The following is a 20,267-nucleotide window of genomic DNA, read 5'->3' as shown; positions in this document are numbered from 1 at the left end:
GCAAGACTGATTTAATACTTTATAGTCATAGCACATTAAAAATATATTGCTAGAGGGATAACGGTACCACACATGAAAAATGTCTATATGGAAAAGGCTGCGATTTATTGCAAAGCATAATATATAGCAAATTCCAAGGAAGGGCAAATAATTTTTAAACAAATCTTTAAATTTAATGGCTTAAGCTAAAGCCTCAGTTACTTTTTGGAGGATTCATAACAAATAGGGGTTGAAGAATGATTTTCCTTTTTTCTTTTCCTTTTTTTTTGGAAATGATATCTTGCTCTGTTCCCCCAAGTTGAGCATAGTGGCACAATCTCGGCTCACTGCAACCTCTGCCTCCCGGGTTCAAGAGATTCTCCTGCCTCAGCCTCCCAAGTAGCTGGGATTACAGGTGCCCGCCACCACCCCGGCTAATTTTTGTATTTTTAGTAGAGATGGGTTTCACCATGTTGGCCAGGCTGGTCTTGAACTCCCAACCTCAGGTGATCTGCCTGCCTCTGCCTTCCAAAGTGCTGGGATTACAAGTGTGAGCCACCACACCCAGCTTTCTTTTTTTGATTTACTTTTTTTTTCTTTTTTCTTTTTTTTTTTTTTTTGAGATGGAGTCTTGCTCTGTTGCCCAGGCTGGAGTGCAGTGGTGTGGTCTTGGCTCACTGCAACCTCTGCCTCCCAGGTTCAAGCGATTTTCCTGCCTCAGCCTCCTAAGTAGCTACTATGCCCAGATTTTTTTTTTTTTTTTTTTTGTACTTTTAGTAGAGATGGGATTTTACCATGTTGACTAGCTGGTCTTGAACTCCTGACCTCATGATCCACCCACCTCAGCCTCCCAAAGTGCTGGAATTACAGGTGTGAGCCACCACACCCGGCCTTTTTTTTCTTTTCTTTCTTCTGATATTTTTGTTTCTTTTGCAATGTCCTCTTCAGTGGAACTGGATGAATAAGACCTCTTTGTTTTTTAAAAAAATTGATTTTCTCTTTGCTTTTTCTTCTCCTCTTCATTTATTTTTTTCCTGTAATACCTGCAATTTATTCAGTTCTTCATTTTATTCATCAATCTTCACTATGTCCCTTTGGGGTCTACTTGGAGAAAGTTGCAGCATTCAAAAGTCAGGTGGCCAGGAAGCCACATTTTTTACAGCCTGCTCTGACACTGTCCTTGTTGCAACCTGGGACTGCCATGATGTTGGTAAGAGGGGTCGCTGGAGTCTCCGGCTTTCTAGAACACGCTTGTTTCCCATTAGCTGCGAGGATGAGTCACTGCCAAAGTGGCCACTTTCACCCGTGCCACGGCCTAACCTGATTTTAAATAGTGAAAATCATAAACAACTTAAATGTCTCATACCTGAGAAATGTCTACATAAATGAGGATACATTCGTTGGATAGAATTCTATGCAGCCACTTAAAGTTACGTTTTCAAAGATTACATAACATGAAAAATGCTTCTGGCATAAGAAAAATGAGGATTTCTCTTTATTGTACACCAGGATGCTTCAGAATGTTTGTTTTTATAAATAATGTTGCAACAACATCTTTGTAGGTGTAGATTTTTCCACATTTAAGATTACATCATTAGGATACAATTTTTAAAATGGAATCACTTGGTAATAGCCTATGAATATTTTTGTGGTTGAGAAATATGGCTAACTTGCAAAGTGGCAGTATCACTTTGCAATGCCACACAATGTATGAAAATCCCAATTATCCCCCACCTCCACCAGAATGTGGCTCATTTGCATTTTACTTTGTTTTGCTATATTCTCCTCTCATGGATAGGGTTCTTTTGCATTTTAGAAATTCAAGGCCAGAAGCAGCCACATCCCCACAATTAATAAATTTCTCCAACCTGGAAGCCAAAGGAAGTCTCTACTGGATGAAGAATCTATTGAGACTGTGAAGAACACATTTAAATTGGAACGTGGTATGTTTCTTAAAAACATGAATAGTACAGTAGCTGAGTATTAACAAATGAAACAAATGAAGTCTAAGAAACATAGTAAATATTTCACTCTGCATTTGTAGCACACCCATAAAAATATCATAAAGCCACGTTAATGTAATAAAGTAATGAAACATGAAGACATAAACTGCCTAATACCTGTAAGCTAGACAGCCTTTTCTATTTTTCATAAGACAAGAAAACACCAATTAATCAGAGCCATCCAAATATGAATCCTTCTGGATTCTACGTATTGCAAAAGAGTAAAATCACAAATATGCAAATGAACGTCAAAGATTTCTTTAAAAACAAAACAAAACAAAAAGCACACACATCACCATCATTCACTTCTACCACCTTTTGGGAAAAGTCCAGGGAACAGCATAGCTTCAAACTAGTTTCTTAAACTTTCAATCACTAGCATATTCTGCAGACACGGCATGTATTTCTAGGATCAATTTCACAGTTTGTTTCTACTTCAGTATCATAATCGGTTTTGACTATTATAAGCTGCTGTCAGTCGGAATCTGAAGATTCTCCTCAATCATCTCTGACAGCTAGTGAGGGAGCAGAGCACCTCAATGATGACGGCTTTTTCCAGCCTTGCCTGTGGTAACAACCTCTTTGCCACCATTAGGATTCAAGGGAGTTTTTTTTCTTCTTCTTTAAATTGGGTTTTAAGTACGTCAAAGAATTTTATCTAGATTTCCTAGTCAGTTCAACTGGTAGAGCTATTTTCTGCCCTTAATTGAATTACTTATCACTGAAAGTTTAACAACCTCCTTGAAAGTCAGTTGGGAAAGGTAACCGATGGAACAGAACCACATGAACTCTGCTGTTATCAGTTGAGGACCCTACACTTTCACTTAAAGAAAGGGTTTGAAATATGACACCACTGCACAGAGCCAACAGGATAGGAACTGTAGATTTTTAGAGCTCTAAGGGGTCGAGCATTTAGTTCAATTCCTCCTTAAGGACGAGAAACTGAGTCAGAGGGAAAGGAAATGACCTTCCAAAGAGCATCAGATGGGTGGAAGAATTGGGCTGGGATTCAGGTTTCCTGATGTTCAATTTGGACCCTAAAAGTGCCTTGGACGTTAAAAGTTATAACTATGCCTAAAAATAAAGTGATAATTTGAAACAAAATTGGTTTTGTTTCAGAATTGTTACTCTTTAAGAGAGAAAAAATATCTACTCCTGAGGAAGTAGAGTGTTGGCTTAAATAAGCCCTCCTTCTCAACCCTTTTCGTTAATAATTGAACATTTAAATGTCAAAGATGATTTGAGTATTCAGAGGAAAAACTAACATGAAAGAAACAGGTTTGAACCAAAATGTCTTTTATTTGAATACTGAATACATTCTGTTAGGACGTAAGAGTGTGCTAAGAATAAAATTTTTTAAAGAAAAAAATAGCACTGGCAGCAATACAATTAAAATGGAAAAAGTATAATTTCTAATAATATCAAATATAACACAAATGACAAATAGATACATTAGCATTCTGTGAACTCCACTTAAGAACTGCTTTATGTGACAAGTTGTAGTTTAAGCTTACTTGAGATATGAGTATTTGGAATTTTCAAAAAATGCCAAATATATAGAAAATAGACACAGCAAATGGAAGAGCGTATCATGATTCATTAGACACTTTTAATGAAAACAACGCTTGACAATTAGAAAACAGTTAAAACTTTTGCTTTAGGAAAAAACTACCTCAAACTAATGTTCATATTAGAGGTGACAGTGCTATTTGTGTTTCTAGCATTCCATATTGAAGTTTATCTTTTAAATACAAAAAAATATGCTCTGCCCATTACAGCAGGATGACATGAACTTAGTTTTCTGTTCCTCCGGATGCTCAGAGCAGCAACAAGACAAGTCTCAGGATCATCATAAGGCTGGATTTAAAATAAAACAAAGACAAAAGGAGAGTCACTTTTATCTGGCATAAGACAGAAAGGGCCATGCACTCGCCTACCCATTGGTGTTACTCATCTTGGCTTGGGGACTCTCCCAGTTCAACCCCTTGGAGAATTAAAACATCCCAGACATAACTGAATTAGCCACTTTAAAATGTTTGCTAAATGAATAAGGAAAAATCAGAACCTGCTGTCCTGAAAACCTTGGATGAGGGTTTACAAGAGAAAGGTTTGGGAAGAAACAAACTTTCAAAAGCCAGTAAAATAAAGCAACTTGAAAAAATAATCGAGGACCAACTTAGAGGAGTTACTAATTTAATCTCAGCTACTTTCTATTAACTGGGGCCTTCTTCTGGATCCATAAACTCTACTTCCTTTTTTTTTTTTTTTTTTTTCTGAGGGAGTCTCACTCTGTCACCCAAGCAGGAGTGTAGTGACGCAATCTTGGCTCACTGCAACCTCCACCTCCTGAGCTCAAGCAATTCTGCCTCAGTCTCCCAAGTAGCTGGGATTACAGGTGCCCGCCACCACACTTGGCTAATTTTTGTAGAGATGGGGTTGTGCCATGTTGGCTAGGCTGGTCTTGAGGTCCTGACCTTGAGCTCCTGACCTTAAGTGATCCACCTGCCTCAGCCTCCCAAAGTGCTGGGATTACGGGCGTGAGCCACCACACCCAGCCCATAAACCCTACTTCTGATTCTTCCCACCACCAAGTATCACTTTTAGAACAGGGCTATAACCGGAAAGCTGTCTTTTGTAATCACACTCCTCCTCCCCTCCCTGAAAATTCTAGTCACACTAGAATTTGCTAGTGTGACTAGAAAAAGTAGTAGTGTGACTAAAGTAGAAAGAGGAACATTAAAATTATTCATCACGCTACCACCCACAGAAAAACACTACTAATAGTTTGAAGTATTTCCTTCCTGTTTTTTTATACACAAATATTTTTTTAATCACACTATATTTGGTTGTTTTTTATCCTGTTTTTATACTTTACTTATGTCACTAAGATTTTCCAATGACACCAAATCATTTTTGAAAACACAAAAATGTAATGCTCACTCAATATTCCATTAAATGGACAAAACATTTATTCAAACATCTCCTTACTGGTGAACTGTTAGGTTGTTCCTAATTTTTCAGTCTATCGTGTTTTCATTGGAAATAAAGTTACAATGAACATCAGTCTTTGTGCATATCTCACTGCTTTGGAATAAATTCCAAAAAGTGAAAATGTCTATCAAAGGAAATAAACATGTTTATAGCTTTCAACATATAAAGCTAACTTTCCGGAGAAATTTATAAAATGTTATCTCTAAATTTTTATTTGGTAATATGCTTAATCTCATGGATAGAATTACTGGATCAAATTAAGAGAAACTTGAGGCGCTCTGTTTATCTTTTAAAAAATATTAAAACTTCTCTCTTAAAAACTCTTAAAAATATTAAATTTCTCTCCCTTAAAAACTTGAAATAACTGTATCACACTGTCACTCTGTCAAACTTTCTAAAAGGGACTGAGTATTAGATTTAAATGAACACATTTACTGTTGCAGATGGGTGAATCCTGAGGAAAAATGAGGCTGAGTTTAGCTCTTTCTTCTGAAAAAGGCAAGTATGGCTTTGTGACTCGATACTACAGCAGCACTATGCGTAGCCAGTAAGAATGTTCATGGGTACATCAATATCAAAGACCCACTGAATCCACGCTATCTTAAGGTTTTTACTGTCATGCTTATTGTAACAAAAAGGACTTTGATCTTTCAAATTAAAATTGATGTTTCCCAAAAATTCAGCACTTCAAAACAACAGCAGAGGAAAGTATTGATCAAAATAGCTTTACTTACCTCAAACCTGCAACCAGACCAGCAGGCATTATTTTCTTGGACCTCTTAAATCTCACACCCATTATGGTAGCCAGGAAGAAAGCTGTAACTGAAAACCAAACTAATTCATAAACCAGAGTTTCAAACATGTTATCCATGCTTGTGGGAAAACAGTGGGTACCATTTAAAGCTTTCTAACATTACAACTATAATGGATAGGTACTGAGTTGCCATTGTCTTGAAAAGATAAAGTGCTCTATTAAAACACTTCATGGGCTGGTGGCTCAAGTCTATAATCCTAGCACTTTGGGAGGCAGAGGTGGACGTATCACTGGATGTTGGGAGTTCTAGGCCAGCCTGACCAACATGGAGGAACCTTGACTCTACTAAAAATACAAAAAAATTTAGCAGGACGTGGTGGCACATGCCTGTAATCCCAGCTACTTGGGAGGCTGAGGCAGGAGAATCGCTTAAACCGGGTAGGTGGAGGTTGCAGTGAACTGAGATTGTGCCATTGCACTCTAGACTGGGCAATAAGAATGAAACTCCGTCTCAAAACAACAAAAAACAAACAACAACAACAACAAAAAAAAACACTTCATAATCTACCTCATCAAAAAGGTTTCTGGGTAAACAAACATGTTAAAATCAATTCCTGAAATATCTTCAAAAGAGAAAGACTTTTTCTTTTCTTTTTTTTTTTTTTTTTGTTGTTGTTGTTGTTGTTGAGACAGAGTCTTGCTCTGTCACCCAGGCTGGAATACAGTGGCGTGATCCCAGCTCACAGCAACCTCCGCCTTCCGGGTTCACACAATTCTCCTGCCTCAGCCTCCTGAGTAGCTGAGATTACAGCCCCGCACAACCACATCCAGCTAATTTTTGTATTTTTAGTAGAGACAGGGTCTTGCTATGTTGGCCAGGCTGGTCTTGAACTCCTGATCTCAAGTGATCCACCAGCCTCGGCCTCCCAAAGTGCTGAGATTATAGGCATGAGCCACCATGCCTAGCTAAGAGTCTTTTTCTAACCTAAATCTCTATTCAAAGAACACTCCTTGAAGGCTAGCACTGAGCTTTATTCAACTTCCCTCAGAAACACTAAGTAGTACACTTGGACCCACAGGACACACTCAATAATGTTCAGTTAACTGAATATGAAGAAAATAGTTAATGTATCTTTTACAAGTAAGATCTGATTAATAAAAAAAAATACTTAAAAGAAGGCTGACTGGTTTTGTTTTGTAGCATTCCATTTTGGAGAATTTGATGCCTGGAGACTAAATAGTCTAAGCAATAGTATTTTATTCAGAAGCATCATGTCAGCCTTTTTAGAGCTGTGCCTACGAAGGGAGAGGTAGTTTTATGTAAGAGATTAGGACATCAACGCCACAGTTTAAAAACAGCTTTCAAAGAAAAACTGTTTATTGATATAAAAAATAAAATTACTGACAACAAATACTTGTGAACTATTTAAATGCACATCAATAAAAATCCTAATATCACTATATCTGGCTGATACATCTAACATAACCTCATTACTAAAAATATCCCTACCCCCTTATAAAAATGACTAAAGAAAAAAAAAACCCAAATCTCTCTCTCCTTCAAATATAGAACAATTTTGTCTTCATTTATATTTTTTTCCATACATGACCAAGGCACTTTGAATAATAAATCAACTAGAGAAAATGTCCTTGGCATAGTTTTCTAAACCTTCACTGTGTATCTCTTTCAAGTGAGATGAAAGTCAAGTGTCCTGGTGACTTTAAACACACAGGTTTCCATTTTTTCTGTGGATATTCTCCCATTAAGCTTAACAAGGGAAGAAACTAAAAAAGTGTCAGCCTTGCTTTTTTAGGTTAAGTCTTAAGGCAGTGCAGAATCTAAAAGCTGTTTGTGAATTAAATGAAACAATGCAAGGCTGTCTCTTTTTTAGTTATTCTCACAGCAATGTGAAAACTATGCTAAATATGCATTTAGGAGAGTTAGCAGAAAATCTGAAAATAATTCCTTGCTTTTCCTAATTCAATTTTTCAGGTAACAGGTTTTTATAGAAATATTCTTCTGAGTTGGAAGGCCTGGTAGCAGTAACATCATTTTTTATCAGGTCTTTCTAGAAAGGAGTAAGTGTTGTATTCAGCCTCAACACATGCATATAGCCATTTGCCATTTGACTAAATATGTTCAGGTATATCTAGCATAGGGTATCAAAAAGATCACCACCTCCAATGTTTGAGTCTCTGTAACCAGGAAAAAATGCCTTACTTACACAGTGACACTTTTACATCTCGTTTGTCATTGGAGACACGGTAAGCTCCATAGCCAGCCAAACATCCAACAAAAAGACCAGCAATCAAAGATAGAACACCACCTGGGAGGGGAAAATAATATGGGCTCACAAAGAGAATCCCAAAATGAAAGGAATTCATTCCACTACTTCTAGCATGATACAGGCACCTTCAAATGTATTCCTGCTTGGGCACAGTAACTGGACAAAGCCAAATTAAGAATAGGCCTCTTCATGGATACTTTCTAGGAGATGACTGTTTCCTGCTGAACCCAAATGCAAGGCAGAGGAGTCCTGTGGGTGCAGCAGTGCAGGGGGTCAGATGTCACTTGGGGGAATAAGAAAACCTGCCTTGTGCTGGTGGCTTGGACATTGATTGCATGATCTTGGGCAATTATTTAACTTCCTAAGCCCTTCTTTTTAAATTTTTTCTATTCTCCTTGCCTCCTTTTTACAATGAGGTTGTGATGATAAAAACTAAGATGCAAAGGTATTTTTAGTTTATAGAGGTAAAGACAGAAGTGCTTTACAAACCAAGCAATGGTTCCATCCTGAATAATTAACAAACCTTCAAGCCTCAAGATGTCAGGACTCAAGGACTAATGGAGGCCCTACCAAGAAAGAGGAAGAACCAGAGTACTGACCCCAGCTACCCAGTCCCTATCCCATGCACTCACCCTACCAGTACACTCCCAGCCCCCAACCCATACACCCGCCCCAGAGCACTGTGACAAACACCAAGCACTTTCTGTGCACTGGACAGTGGGTTACATGCCAGTGACACTATGAATAACACACACACAATCCTTGCTTCATGGAACTCACCCTATTTAGAATCTATTGGGTTAAAATTCCTTGGGGGGGTAGGGTCAAAGTATCTCTATTTTTAAAATATCCATTGGAAATTCAAATGTGCAGCCAGGGTTAAGAACCACTGCAGCACATGCATGCATACACATCCAACACACACGCACAACACATAAACACAACACACACAAAACACACACCCAACACACACACAACACACACACAACACACACATCCAATACACACACAACACACACATATCACACACACAACACACACCACACACACAACACAACACATACCACACAACACACACAACACACGTGCGCACACACACACACACACGCATACACACACCAGAGCAGCATCCTGAATGAGAAGACAAACACGTTAGGTTCTAGTCCTAATTCTTTCACTTGCTGGCTAAAGGACTCTGGCTAAGTCACTTAGCCTCCCTAAGTTTTAGCAGTTGTAAAACATGGTTAATCATCCATGCCATATATATATATATATATATGTCAATCATCCATGACATACATATATATATATATAAAATGGCTTAGAATGTTACAGTTGGAGATAATGTTAAATTACACATTGTTTCCCCCAAAAGCTATTCTTCAAACATGGTAAGATGATCTTTTAAAAAACATACATCTGGACAGGTCACTCTCCTAATTAAAAACCCTCGGTGCTTCCCAAAGCTCTTAGGAAAAATAATCCAGTTTGCTATATTGTGGGAACCCTGGCCTTCTTTCAGTTCTCTGAATATACCAAACTCTATTCCTCATGGCTTTTAGACATACTGTTCCTTGTGCAGACTGCTTGTCTCTGCACTCCTCACTTGGCAAAGTGCAGCTCACCTTCGCATGTCTGCTTAAGTGTTGCCTTCTCTGACCCACCATTCTGAATGAGGGCCCCCATCATAGTCTTCCACTATTCCTGATCATACGTTTATATGCTGTTCATGGATTGAATGTCAGTCTGCCCTTACTCACTTGTAAGCACCATTCTTTTTGCTCATTGCTGTTTCCCCAGGGTGAGACACAGGGCCAGGTACATAGGAGCACTTGATATATACTGATTTAATGCATCCCCGTTATGGGTCATGTTCAAGCAGAAGATACCAGATAAGGATATTGTTAAAGAGATTAAAACATTTTCTGAAATGCACAACTAGGTGACCATTAAGGTGTCTTCCCACCTAGAGATTCTAGGATGCTCTTTTCTGTATACCCTGAAGATTTCCTAACTGTTAGGATCACCCCATCCCACCCTCCCCAACACCACCATACACACACACTTAAGTATGCGGAGAAAGTGGCAGTGTCTACACTTCATTCTTGATGAGATCAGACAGCAAACAGCGGGGCAGGCTCACCGGCAGCAAGAACCACAAAGGTTCTTGAGAAATTTCATTTTGCCTGAGGAAGGTGGCAGGACTGTGAGCTGTTTTACAAGAAAGCCACGCTATTGGAAGGAAGCAAAGATCTTGAGAACAAGCTCAGTACCCCACAGTGAGGGCTACAAGAAAAGCAGCTCTAAACTCTTTCCTTCCCACTTCCTGGGAGGCCTGATCTGGGTGGGGCAGTCTTGGAAGAGGAGTTTTAAAAGGAGTTGAAAGATGCCTCTGGGAGCTTCCCTGCAGGTGCTCTTGTGGTCCTCAGAACAGCGGCCTGCCCATCAAGGGCACCTGAGCCTCTCTGGAGGGATGGCTGTGTCAGTGCCCTTCCCTTCCACTGGAGTAGGAAGGTGTAAGGTCTGGTTCAGCCCTAGTGTGGGAGAAGGCAGGGAATGCCATCTGGCCCTCTTTCGCTCTGGGCACTCAGTGTTACCTGGCCTAAGAAGAGCCTCCATATCATAGTGTCTTCCTGGTCATCCACCTCTCTGGAGACCTACCTGGGAGGAGGGGTGAGCCCAGGCAAGCACAGTGGTCAGCATCCTGTGTCCCGCCACTGGCTCCCTTCTCTCCCCACTGTACCCCCACCAAAATAAAAATCTATCAGCTTCTCCCTTTAATCCCACTTGTGTCTCACAGCTGGTCTAGTTTAGGATTTAGATACATCCATGTCCTCCCACCAAACACCATTTCAACATCACATCTTTCACCCACCCAAGATTATTCTCAATAACTATCCTGTAGAAGGTTCTCCTGGCCCAGCTACATAGGACTCATACCTAGGGAAGCTCTAAGTCAAAGGAGAGTTAACTCACCTTACACACACATTCTAAGACATTTGGGCCACTGGCAGCTTAGAACATAATATAAAACTAGAGTACAAAACTAGAAAAAGGTATTATGCCTCATTGGTTCACAGACCACCCACTGGCAGGGCAGTAGCAGCAGAAAAAGAAAAAAGAATATTAAAACTTTATTCTATGCCAGGCACCATGTGAAATGTGTACCATGCATCATCTTATTTAATCCTAACAGATTAATTTACAGGTGAGGAACTGAGGCCCAGATGTTGAAACACCTCACCTGAGTATCAGTGCTAGTAAGTGGTAGTGTCAAGACTAGAATGCAGGAATGCTTGATTCTGTGGCCCGTGCTTTTAACTCACATTATACTACAAAGTGAGCTTCCTTGTGAACCCATAATACCCTTGGGGGCTTCCAGGATCACTTAGTGGGGGGCTCTTGCAGGAGGCCAAGGAACTATATTGTGCAGGTGGACAACAGCAAGCCCTTGAAATCAGAGACCTCACAGCTAATGTAATTTCATTTGTTCCCACCAGCTGGTAAACACTGAAGAGATGTGAGTTAGAGTAAAATGATTCCTTCCATTCCAACACACACACACACACACACACTCTCTCTCTCTTTCTCTCTCCCCTCTCCGCCCACTGTCTTTCTACCTCTCATAAAGACAGGCAAAAATGCCCAGATGTTCTTTTCTATTCTGTAATAGAAGTTATTTAGACATTGTCTTTGAGAATGAAATTTTTTTTTTCAAAAACAATCTTATCAGCATTTTAAACTGAGTCCTCTTTAAAGTAGATTATGAAACGTCAACCTCTGAGTAGTTGGTTTATAGGTCTTACTTTGGTGCCATCATCTTTTTCTCCTTCAAATACATACCTCTAATACATACATTAAGATGGAAACAATGAACAAAAATCCAAGATGAATTATAGGCTTTAAGGAATCATAGATGATGGTCATTTCTACCCTGCCAGCCCCCCAGCTATAAGAGCTATACTGTGCTTCTGGTCTTTGACTTCTTAGCAGCCTTTAATGAAGGAAGCTAACTGGTAACCATGCAGACCTGGCTTTTTCACTCAAATTCAAGTCAACCACTGCCACAAATACAATACCCTTTGAAATAAAAAGCTTCATTTAAAAAATTTCATTAAAATGTAAGAGACGGTTTGTCAGAAAGACGATTAAAGGTTGTACATATATATATATATGAAACATGACTAGGAGACATCATGACTATAAATGATTCTAAAATAAAAGTAAGATAAAAAATCTTGACCTTTCCTTTTTCTCCATAAAAACCCTTTAATTGATTACCTCAGTTTTTTTCCCCCTCTTTTGGACAAAGGTAAAAAGACAACTTTGGATATGATAATTGAATATTTAACAATGCTTTCATTGCAACACACAGGATCAACAGAACTCAGTTTTTTGGTACCATGATTATGTAAAGCAAAAAAAAAAAAAAATCCTTATTTAATAACAAGCAATGGTCCTGAGGGAAATTAAATCAATTAACTATGCAACTGATAATGAAGTGAAGTGAAAGTTTTGTGGTGGAAAAGAGGCCCAGAACCCCCAGGTTGGAACACTCTGTAATGCCCAACCCCACAGAAGCCTCTTCCTTTCATGAATCCCTTCCATGACACGCTGGTCTTCAGCCACCTCTAAGGCATCTTTAGCTTCTCATCCTACTTACAGACCCTCAGATGACCTAGCACAACCTTCAAACCCCCCACTAATTCCCTTTCATGAAAATTTGGGTTAGGCTTACCTCTCCGCTTATATCCAAAAATGCTTCCAAATGTCACGAGGGCTGCATAACCAAAACCGATCAGGTCCATTGGCAAGGTTGCAATTCTAAAGCAAGGGGGAAAGGACAGATTATACAAAATAAAAAGTTTTGGGGACGGAATGTATCTAAAAATGATATGCTTATATGGTTTGGCTGTGTGTCCCCACTCAAATCCCATGTTGAATTGTGATCCTGAGTGTTGGAGGTAGGGCCTGGTGGGAGGTGACTGGATCATGGGGGTGGTTTCTAATGGTTTAGCATCATCCCCCTAGTACTGTCTCATGATAAAGTTCTCATAAGATCTGGATGTTTGAAAGTGTGTAGCACTTCCCCCTTCCTGTTCTCTCCCACTCCTGACGCCATGTGAAGATATGCTTGCTTCCCCTTTGCCTTCCACCATGACTGTAAGTTTCTTGAGGCATCCCCAGCCATACCTCCTATACAGCCTGGTTGAGTTGATTAAACCTCTTTTCTTCATGAATTACCGAGTCTGAGGTACTTCTTTAGAGCAGTGTGAGAATGACTAATACAAAGGCATTCCACAGAATTACAGAAATTAATTTCTCTAATCTACTAAAGAAAGGGAAGTTCAGCCAGGCATGGTGCTCACGCCTGTAATCCTAGTATTTTGGAAGACCAAGGCAGGCATTTGGCTTGAGCCCAGGAGTTTGAGACCAACCTGAGCAACATGGCAAAACCCCATCTCTAGTAAAAATACAAAAAATTAGCGGGGTGTAATGGCAAGCACCTGTGGTCCCAGCTACTTGGGATGCTGAGTTGGGAGGACTGCTTGGGCACGGGAGGTTGAGTTTGCAATGAGCCATGATTGTGTCACTGCACTACAGCCTGGGTGACAGAGTGAGACCCTGTCTCAAGGGAAAAAAGAGGTTCAAACTTCACCTCTCCCAACCCTCTACTATCCCCTTCATCCTCATCACTGTTAAGCACACTCCGGGGGATACCTCAAGCTGATTCTCCTCTGCCTGTCTTCAATATCTGCCATACTCTCAGCTGTTTAATTCTTTCTACTTCCCCAAATAAAACTTCTGCTCTGGTCAGCCAGGTCTCTTCACTGAACCGTGACACTACAATCTTCACTTTTCACTTTCCTGCCTGAAATGTCCTCCCTCCCTGTCCATCCCCAAAAGCTCGACTATCCCCTGTACCCCACCTCCCTTTGAATCTTCTTCCCTGACTTCTACCCTTATTAACTACCTCCTAATTTCCTTAACTCTAGCCTGTACTATCAAAGTGATCTGGCGCAAATGGCTTCTTCCTCCTCTAAATTCCTTAACTTCCACAACTCCATCTTATAATTCTTTTATGTTTGTACGGATAGTAGTCCTCTCATTCTTTACAGATGGATGTCTTCTTAGAGACTGAATAATTCAGTTTAAACAATGGCTTTGTCATTAGTTTCCTTGCAAGACAACTCTTCTGTGGTAGCAGAGACATCCACACTTAATCAATGGCAAATCACTAGAGAATACAATATAGCCCCAGCATGAAGTTAGATGGATGACAATGACATCCTACTGTGCATCATAGCAGCAGCTGAAACATACCCAGTAGTGAGAAGTCCCACTGAAACCCTGCCCACAATTCTCTCAGATGCAGTAGATAGTGTGCCAGCCACAGGCTAGAGATGTGGCTACCAGGCCTCAGACCATGCCCCTCCCTCACCCTGAACTCTCCCTGCAAGTGAAGAGAATAGATGAAAAGAGTTCTAGAGTTCCATACAGCTTTTTAAGGTCTAAGATTCCTAGTGGTGCTTTTATTTCTGAGCTTTCTCACATCTATATTTCCTTCACAGGGAAGGTAATTATCTTTGTAAATATAAGGAATGGTACATGAGATTCCTTGCATATTTTTACAATTTTCTCATTGCTTATCATTTAGGTTAATGGGCCTTTTATCTCCCACAGCAACTGGTAACAAATTAACGCAGAAGAACAGAAAAACGGGCTGGACGAGGTGGCTCACCCCTGTAATCCCAGCACTTTGGAAGGCAGAGGCTGGTGGATCACTTGAGGTCAGGAGTTCAAGACCAGTGTAGTCAACATGGTGAAACCCCGTCTCTACTAAATATACAAAAAATTAGCCGGGCGTGGCATGATGGTGCATGTCTGTAATCCCAGCTACTCAGGAGGCTGAGACAGGAAAATCCCTTGAATCTGGGAGGCAGAGCCACTGCACTCCAGCCTGGGCATCTCAAAAAAAAAAAAAAGAAGAAGAAGAAGAAGAAAGAAGAAAGAAAAGAAGAAGAAGGAGGAGAAGGAGAAGGAGAAGGAGGAGAAGGAGAAGGAGGAGGAAGAAGGAAGAAGGAAGAAAGAAGAAGGAAGAAAGAAGAAGAAGAAGACGACGACGACGACAAAGACGAAGATAAAGACGAAGAAGAAGAAAAAAAGAAGTTTTGAGCTGATCTCAAAGTCATCAACTAGAACTTACTATGAGGAAGGGTATGGGGAAGAGAATCTCAGGCACAGGAGATGACAGCACCAAAAAGGAGGCAACAGTAAAAAATGCTCAGCATCTACAGGAAGGAGAACTAAAACAGGAGAGTTCATCTGTGCCCCAGAGGTGGTATAGTAGGATGTAACATGTAGGGAGAAGCTGGGTCCAAAAACCGTTTGCTGACTGAATGATGGCTAAACAAATAATAATAAGAGAGGTTATAATGTTTTTGATTAATTACTATGTGTTAGGTGCCATTCTAAGGCCTTCTAGGTGCCTTGCATGTATCAACTCATGTAATCATGACCACACCCTATGGTATGTACTATCATGATTATCCTCATTTTCCAGATGAGGAAACTGGCGCACAGAGAATGCAAGCAATGCCCGAAGGTTATACAGCAAAACAAAGATTTCTGACTCGGGGAAGTCTCAGTCCTAACCACTATGCAACATCACCTCCGGTAACTGAGTTAGCTGCTGAAAAAAGTGAATATGTAAACCAAACATGTTCTTCAGAGTTTTCAATTCTGGATCAATCACATGCTCTTCACAGCTTAAAGTTGTGACCACGGGGCACTGTGTTCCATCTGGTAACTTACAATGTTCAGCCCCATGAACTTCTCATGTTTGGTCCTACTTACTACTTTCTAAAGGAGCTAACCATATACTCTAAAGTATGCTTACCTTCAAACCTGACACTGCCACTTACTAGCTGTGGAAACTCAATAACTCAGTTTCTCCAACTTTAAAATAAGGATAACAAAAATATCTACCTTATAGGATTGTTCTGAGAATTAAATGAGTTAATACTATAAAGCACTTAGAACAGTGCCTTGCACATACTGAGCACTCAACAAATATTAGCTGCTCCAATAATAATGATTCTTCTTCTCAGTCACCCTTACATCTATTTTGAGCTTGACGTGTGTAAGGCTATTACTATTTCAGCACACTGAGAAAACTGAGGTAGAGTGAATTTATGATTTACTTAACGAATCATATCATAGTATCATAACATATATTTGTACTCAATTCAACTTAACAGCTATTTATTGAGCATTTTCTTTGTGCAAGGCAGCAGGAAGCAATGGTAAGTGCTTGGACATGGCCTTGGTCCAGTACAACACAGCTATAGGAGGCAGATGTGTGAATGAGCCCTAAGAGGAGAGGTGTGGGTACCATAACAAGGAGCGGCACCCAGCAAGGACTGGGAGCCTAAGGAAGGATGCCCAGATAACACAGGGTTCCAGCTGGGACCTTGGAGAGATGTTGTGCCAAACCCCTATTAACCTCAATAAGGAAGGCAACAGGTTCAAGAGGCCAAAAGAGACCCAGAGCCAGCAAGTGAGACATGGGGTTTCATTAGGGGCTTTCATACAGAGGAGGGAGTCCAGCGGCGGTGAGCTGGGCAGGAAAACAGCCGCTTGCAAACATCATGCCATTTACGTAGCATTTTCACTTAACACCCTCCCCTCAATGACCTCCTCCTGGCAACCTTGATTTAACTCAAAATTCAAGGCCTCAATTCCCCATATGGCCCCTGTTCTATGGGACAGGTGGGGCAGGGCTCAGATGTTCTTCATAGACAAGAAACAAATCTCTGGGTTGGGCAGGCCTGGGTTCCCTAGTTCAAAAAACGCATTCAGGTTCATCTGCCACACAGGGTCATTCTAAGGGTATGCTTTAATTATTGCTGTCAGGTGCATTTACCCTACAGGGGAGCATAAGTCAAGTGAAGAGGGTGGCAGGGAAGGGTGTTCCTGGCAGAAGGGAGCGTGTGTGCAAGGCCCTAATGGCACAAGAAAGCATGTTCTCAAAATGAAAAGTACAAGGGGCTTGTGAAAAGAGAGGGAGCTGGTGAGAAAGACAGGGCTGTACACCCACATAAGCCCTGTAAAGGGAGTCTGGTTCTGTCCTAGGGGCAGAGAAGGATCACCGAAGGGAGCCTCACAATCAGATTTAAATTCCAGCAAGCACTTCCCAGTTGCAGTAGTGAAGATGGGTTGTGAAGTCAGGCAGGGAGATACATCGGGAAGCTGTTGCAGTAAAGTAAGCAAGAGCTTAATTGATAAGGGTAAGCTTATCTAGAGAAATGGCAATGAGAATGGAGAGAAGGTGGACAGATTTCAGAGGTTCAGGAGGTAGAATCAGCAGAATTGAATTCGAGGAGGGAAGGGAAAGTCAAGGGTGAATCAGAGATGACTCACCCCTAGGTATCTGGCTTAGACCATTAGGAGAAGCAGGGAGTCAGGAAGCCTCATGTTATTCTCTGAGACAGAGAACATGGGAACAGCAGCAGGTGTGCCGGGCGGGGAAGAGGGAGGTGGTTAGGAATGATGGGACATGTTTGGAATGTATTCAGTCTGAGACGCCCAACACACAGGAAAACACCATTACATACGGATCTGAGGCTTATGAGAGCACTTTCATTATCAGGTGTAACTTCTAGACCTAATTGTCTCCTAAAGCCAAGTAGCTGTTGTGAAAGATTAATTCCACTCCATCCTGAGCCCCCCAGCTCTTCCTGCGATCTTCTCTTGAGGTTCCATACTCTTTTACTTGGTTGGGATTCTCTCGCCTCTCAGTCAGCCAAGCTCCTTGAGGGCAAACCCAGGGTGCCCAAGGCAGGTACTTAAAATACTTGTTAAATGAATAAATGAGTGAGTGAACCAAAGGAACAGCTTCTGCCTGAAGACATTCTGTAACTGAGCTACTCAATACAGCTTTATTGCCAGGAAACAGGCAGCTCCTTAATCTCCTTAGTGAAGTGACTGTTGTTCTAAGGAGGCAAAATAAATCTACTCCCAATGCTTGTAAGAAGATTCTGTTCTCAGAGAGGATATTCAGACAAAAGAATCACCTTTTCCATGACGGAGCCATGTGGCCAGGCCAGAAGCACACATTAAAGCCAGAGTCTGTGTTAACATGAAAGGGATAAGGTGGGAGAGGATGTGCACAGCACATCACACGCTCTCATCACAAATGCGATGCTCAAGCCTTGGAAGGGCTAGAAAGCATCTTGGATGCAATGCAGCAAAACGATTTATTATACCAGGTACAAAACAAGGCCGACCGCCCCAAATCCTCCAAAATTTGGAGAGCTAAGAGATTTTCAGTCAACTGTTATATAAAAAGCATTTTCACATGCTAAAGATATAACAGTTACCTACCCGTGAGCTCTTGGAGGGCACAAAAGGCACATTGTCGAGTGGGGTCTGGGTAGTGCTGGGAAAGTTAAAATCCTGCCAAGCATTTTGCAATGGTCCATGAGCCCACCCCACCACCCCAGCTCCAGGAAGGTAGGAGGCCGGATAGGTGGGATATTTAGGGATACCGGAAGGCACAAACTCGGGAAATGCCCAGGAGGAGGAGAAAAATGATACCGGGGAGGTAAGACCGATGCCCTGCAAAATCCCCTCAAGGTCCTGTGCATCATCGTTTGCTATACAGGTTTGGCGCGGGGGAGGGGATGCCCAGTAAGCAACGCCCCTTATATTTCTGCGGTTTTGTAAGAAAATTCAGAGCAGGAAGGTCTCCATTGCGGGATGCACAGCTCACCTGCAGCCCCGAGCCCTCACTGCAGCTGAGAAGACAGGGGCTAGCTGCCGCCACGCGAGGTACCTGGAATCCGGAAGCAGTCTCCGCCCCAGCGCTGTCCCACCCGGCGCCCAGCAGTCTCGCGCTGAGCAGAGGCCGCTCCCTGCCGGAGACGCCCTCCCTGCCGCGCGCATGCGCTATGTCCCTTCTAGCCTTGCAGGGCTCTGCCCTGTCCATTCCCTCCGGCTGAATCGGGTCGGCCTGTAGGTCAGGCAGCCAGGAGGCCCTGCGCTGCGACATCCGGGCGGTAGCCGGACCCGTTGCTCCGTCTATCCTACCTTCGGCCCTATCCTGGAGCCAGGGCCGGGGTTTCCTGCCTCCCGCCTGACGGAGCGGGACTGGCAGGAAGCGTATCTGGATGTAGCCAAGTTTACAGAAGGCGAAGATTTTTAAGTTAACTCCATTCATCATTCAAGGGACATTTCCAGAACCTCTAAAAGGCAACCCGAGGTCTCCTACACACCCTCCAGCAGATTGTCCCCATTGTCAGTGGAGGGAGCTAAGGTTCGGTGAGGTCCAGTGACTTAGTTGTCCCAGGTCAGAATCCAAGTTTGCCTGGTTTCAAAGCCCAAGCACCCTTCATTACACTATGGGATCGTCTAGATGTGGTTGGGAGATCAGGATCCTAGTTTTAAACTTCGGGCCCAGGATTTGCTGGGCTTAAATATCTACAGGGAAAGGTATAAATTCCAGAGTTGGAAAGCACTTAAAATCTTGCCTAATCCAAAGCGATCTGCTCAATTCCAGGAATGAACCTTAAATTGACTTTTTTTTTTTTTTTTTTTTTTGATACAGGATCTCAGTTGACCGCCCAGGCTGGAGTGCAGTGGCGCCATCCCAGTTCACTGCAACCTCTGCCTCCCGCCTCCTGGGTTCAAGCGATTCTCCAGCCTCAACCTCTCGAGTAGCTGGGATTACAGGTGTGTGCTACCTCACCCAGCTAATTCTTTATTTTGTTTGTAGAGACGGGGTTTACTATGTTGCTCAGGATGGTCTCGAACTCCTGAGCTCAAGGCAATCCTCCCGCCTCTGCCTCCCAAAGTGCTGGGATTACAGTTTAAATTGACTTTAAATTATGCCTCTCTGTAGCAACTTATCATCTTATTCTTCTGCCTTCTTGATTGAATACAGAACTCCAACCCTCTTCCTTATGTAATAGCCCTTCGGAGATTTGAAGAAGGCTGTCATAGTGAAGTAGCTCTAGAGGTTCTGTGTCACTGAGAATTACAGCAGAATTCCTCAGAATAAAAAAGGAAACTCAAAAATTAAATCTTGTGAAGTTTGTTTGCTACATGTATTCTTTGTGCGTAAAAGTGCTTCAGGGAACTAATATAACTACATCTAAGTTATGAAAGTCTAAGTTGGTCCTGGGGAATTAATAGAATTCCTGAAGATTCACAGAAGAGTAGATGGCATGTGGCGTGGAGAAAGTGACAGCC

General features: G+C 41.7%; 1 protein-coding gene across 2 annotated transcripts; it reads right to left on the bottom strand.

Moving 5' to 3' along the window:
- Positions 1 to 3,257: 3,257 nt before the first annotated feature.
- Positions 3,258 to 18,946, bottom strand: TMEM14A (transmembrane protein 14A). Of its 2 annotated transcripts, none has more exons than XM_003897736.2 (5): positions 18,790 to 18,946; positions 12,754 to 12,839; positions 7,953 to 8,054; positions 5,708 to 5,795; positions 3,258 to 3,839 (listed from the first exon to the last, which is right to left on the bottom strand). In XM_003897736.2, exons 2-5 carry the CDS (start codon positions 12,821 to 12,823, stop codon positions 3,800 to 3,802), a joined length of 300 nt encoding a protein of 99 aa, XP_003897785.1. In that variant the 5' UTR covers positions 12,824 to 12,839; positions 18,790 to 18,946; the 3' UTR covers positions 3,258 to 3,799. The 2 variants fall into 2 exon arrangements, with proteins under 2 accessions (XP_003897785.1, XP_009203642.1); XM_009205378.3 differs by having other exon boundaries at positions 18,853 to 18,946.
- Positions 18,947 to 20,267: the final 1,321 nt, after the last annotated feature.

The sequence above is a fragment of the Papio anubis genome, chromosome 6 (assembly GCF_008728515.1).
Source record: "Papio anubis isolate 15944 chromosome 6, Panubis1.0, whole genome shotgun sequence".
NCBI lineage: Eukaryota > Metazoa > Chordata > Mammalia > Primates > Cercopithecidae > Papio > Papio anubis.
Note: the sequence above shows the minus strand (reverse complement) of the source record. Positions and strands in the feature narration are given on the sequence as shown.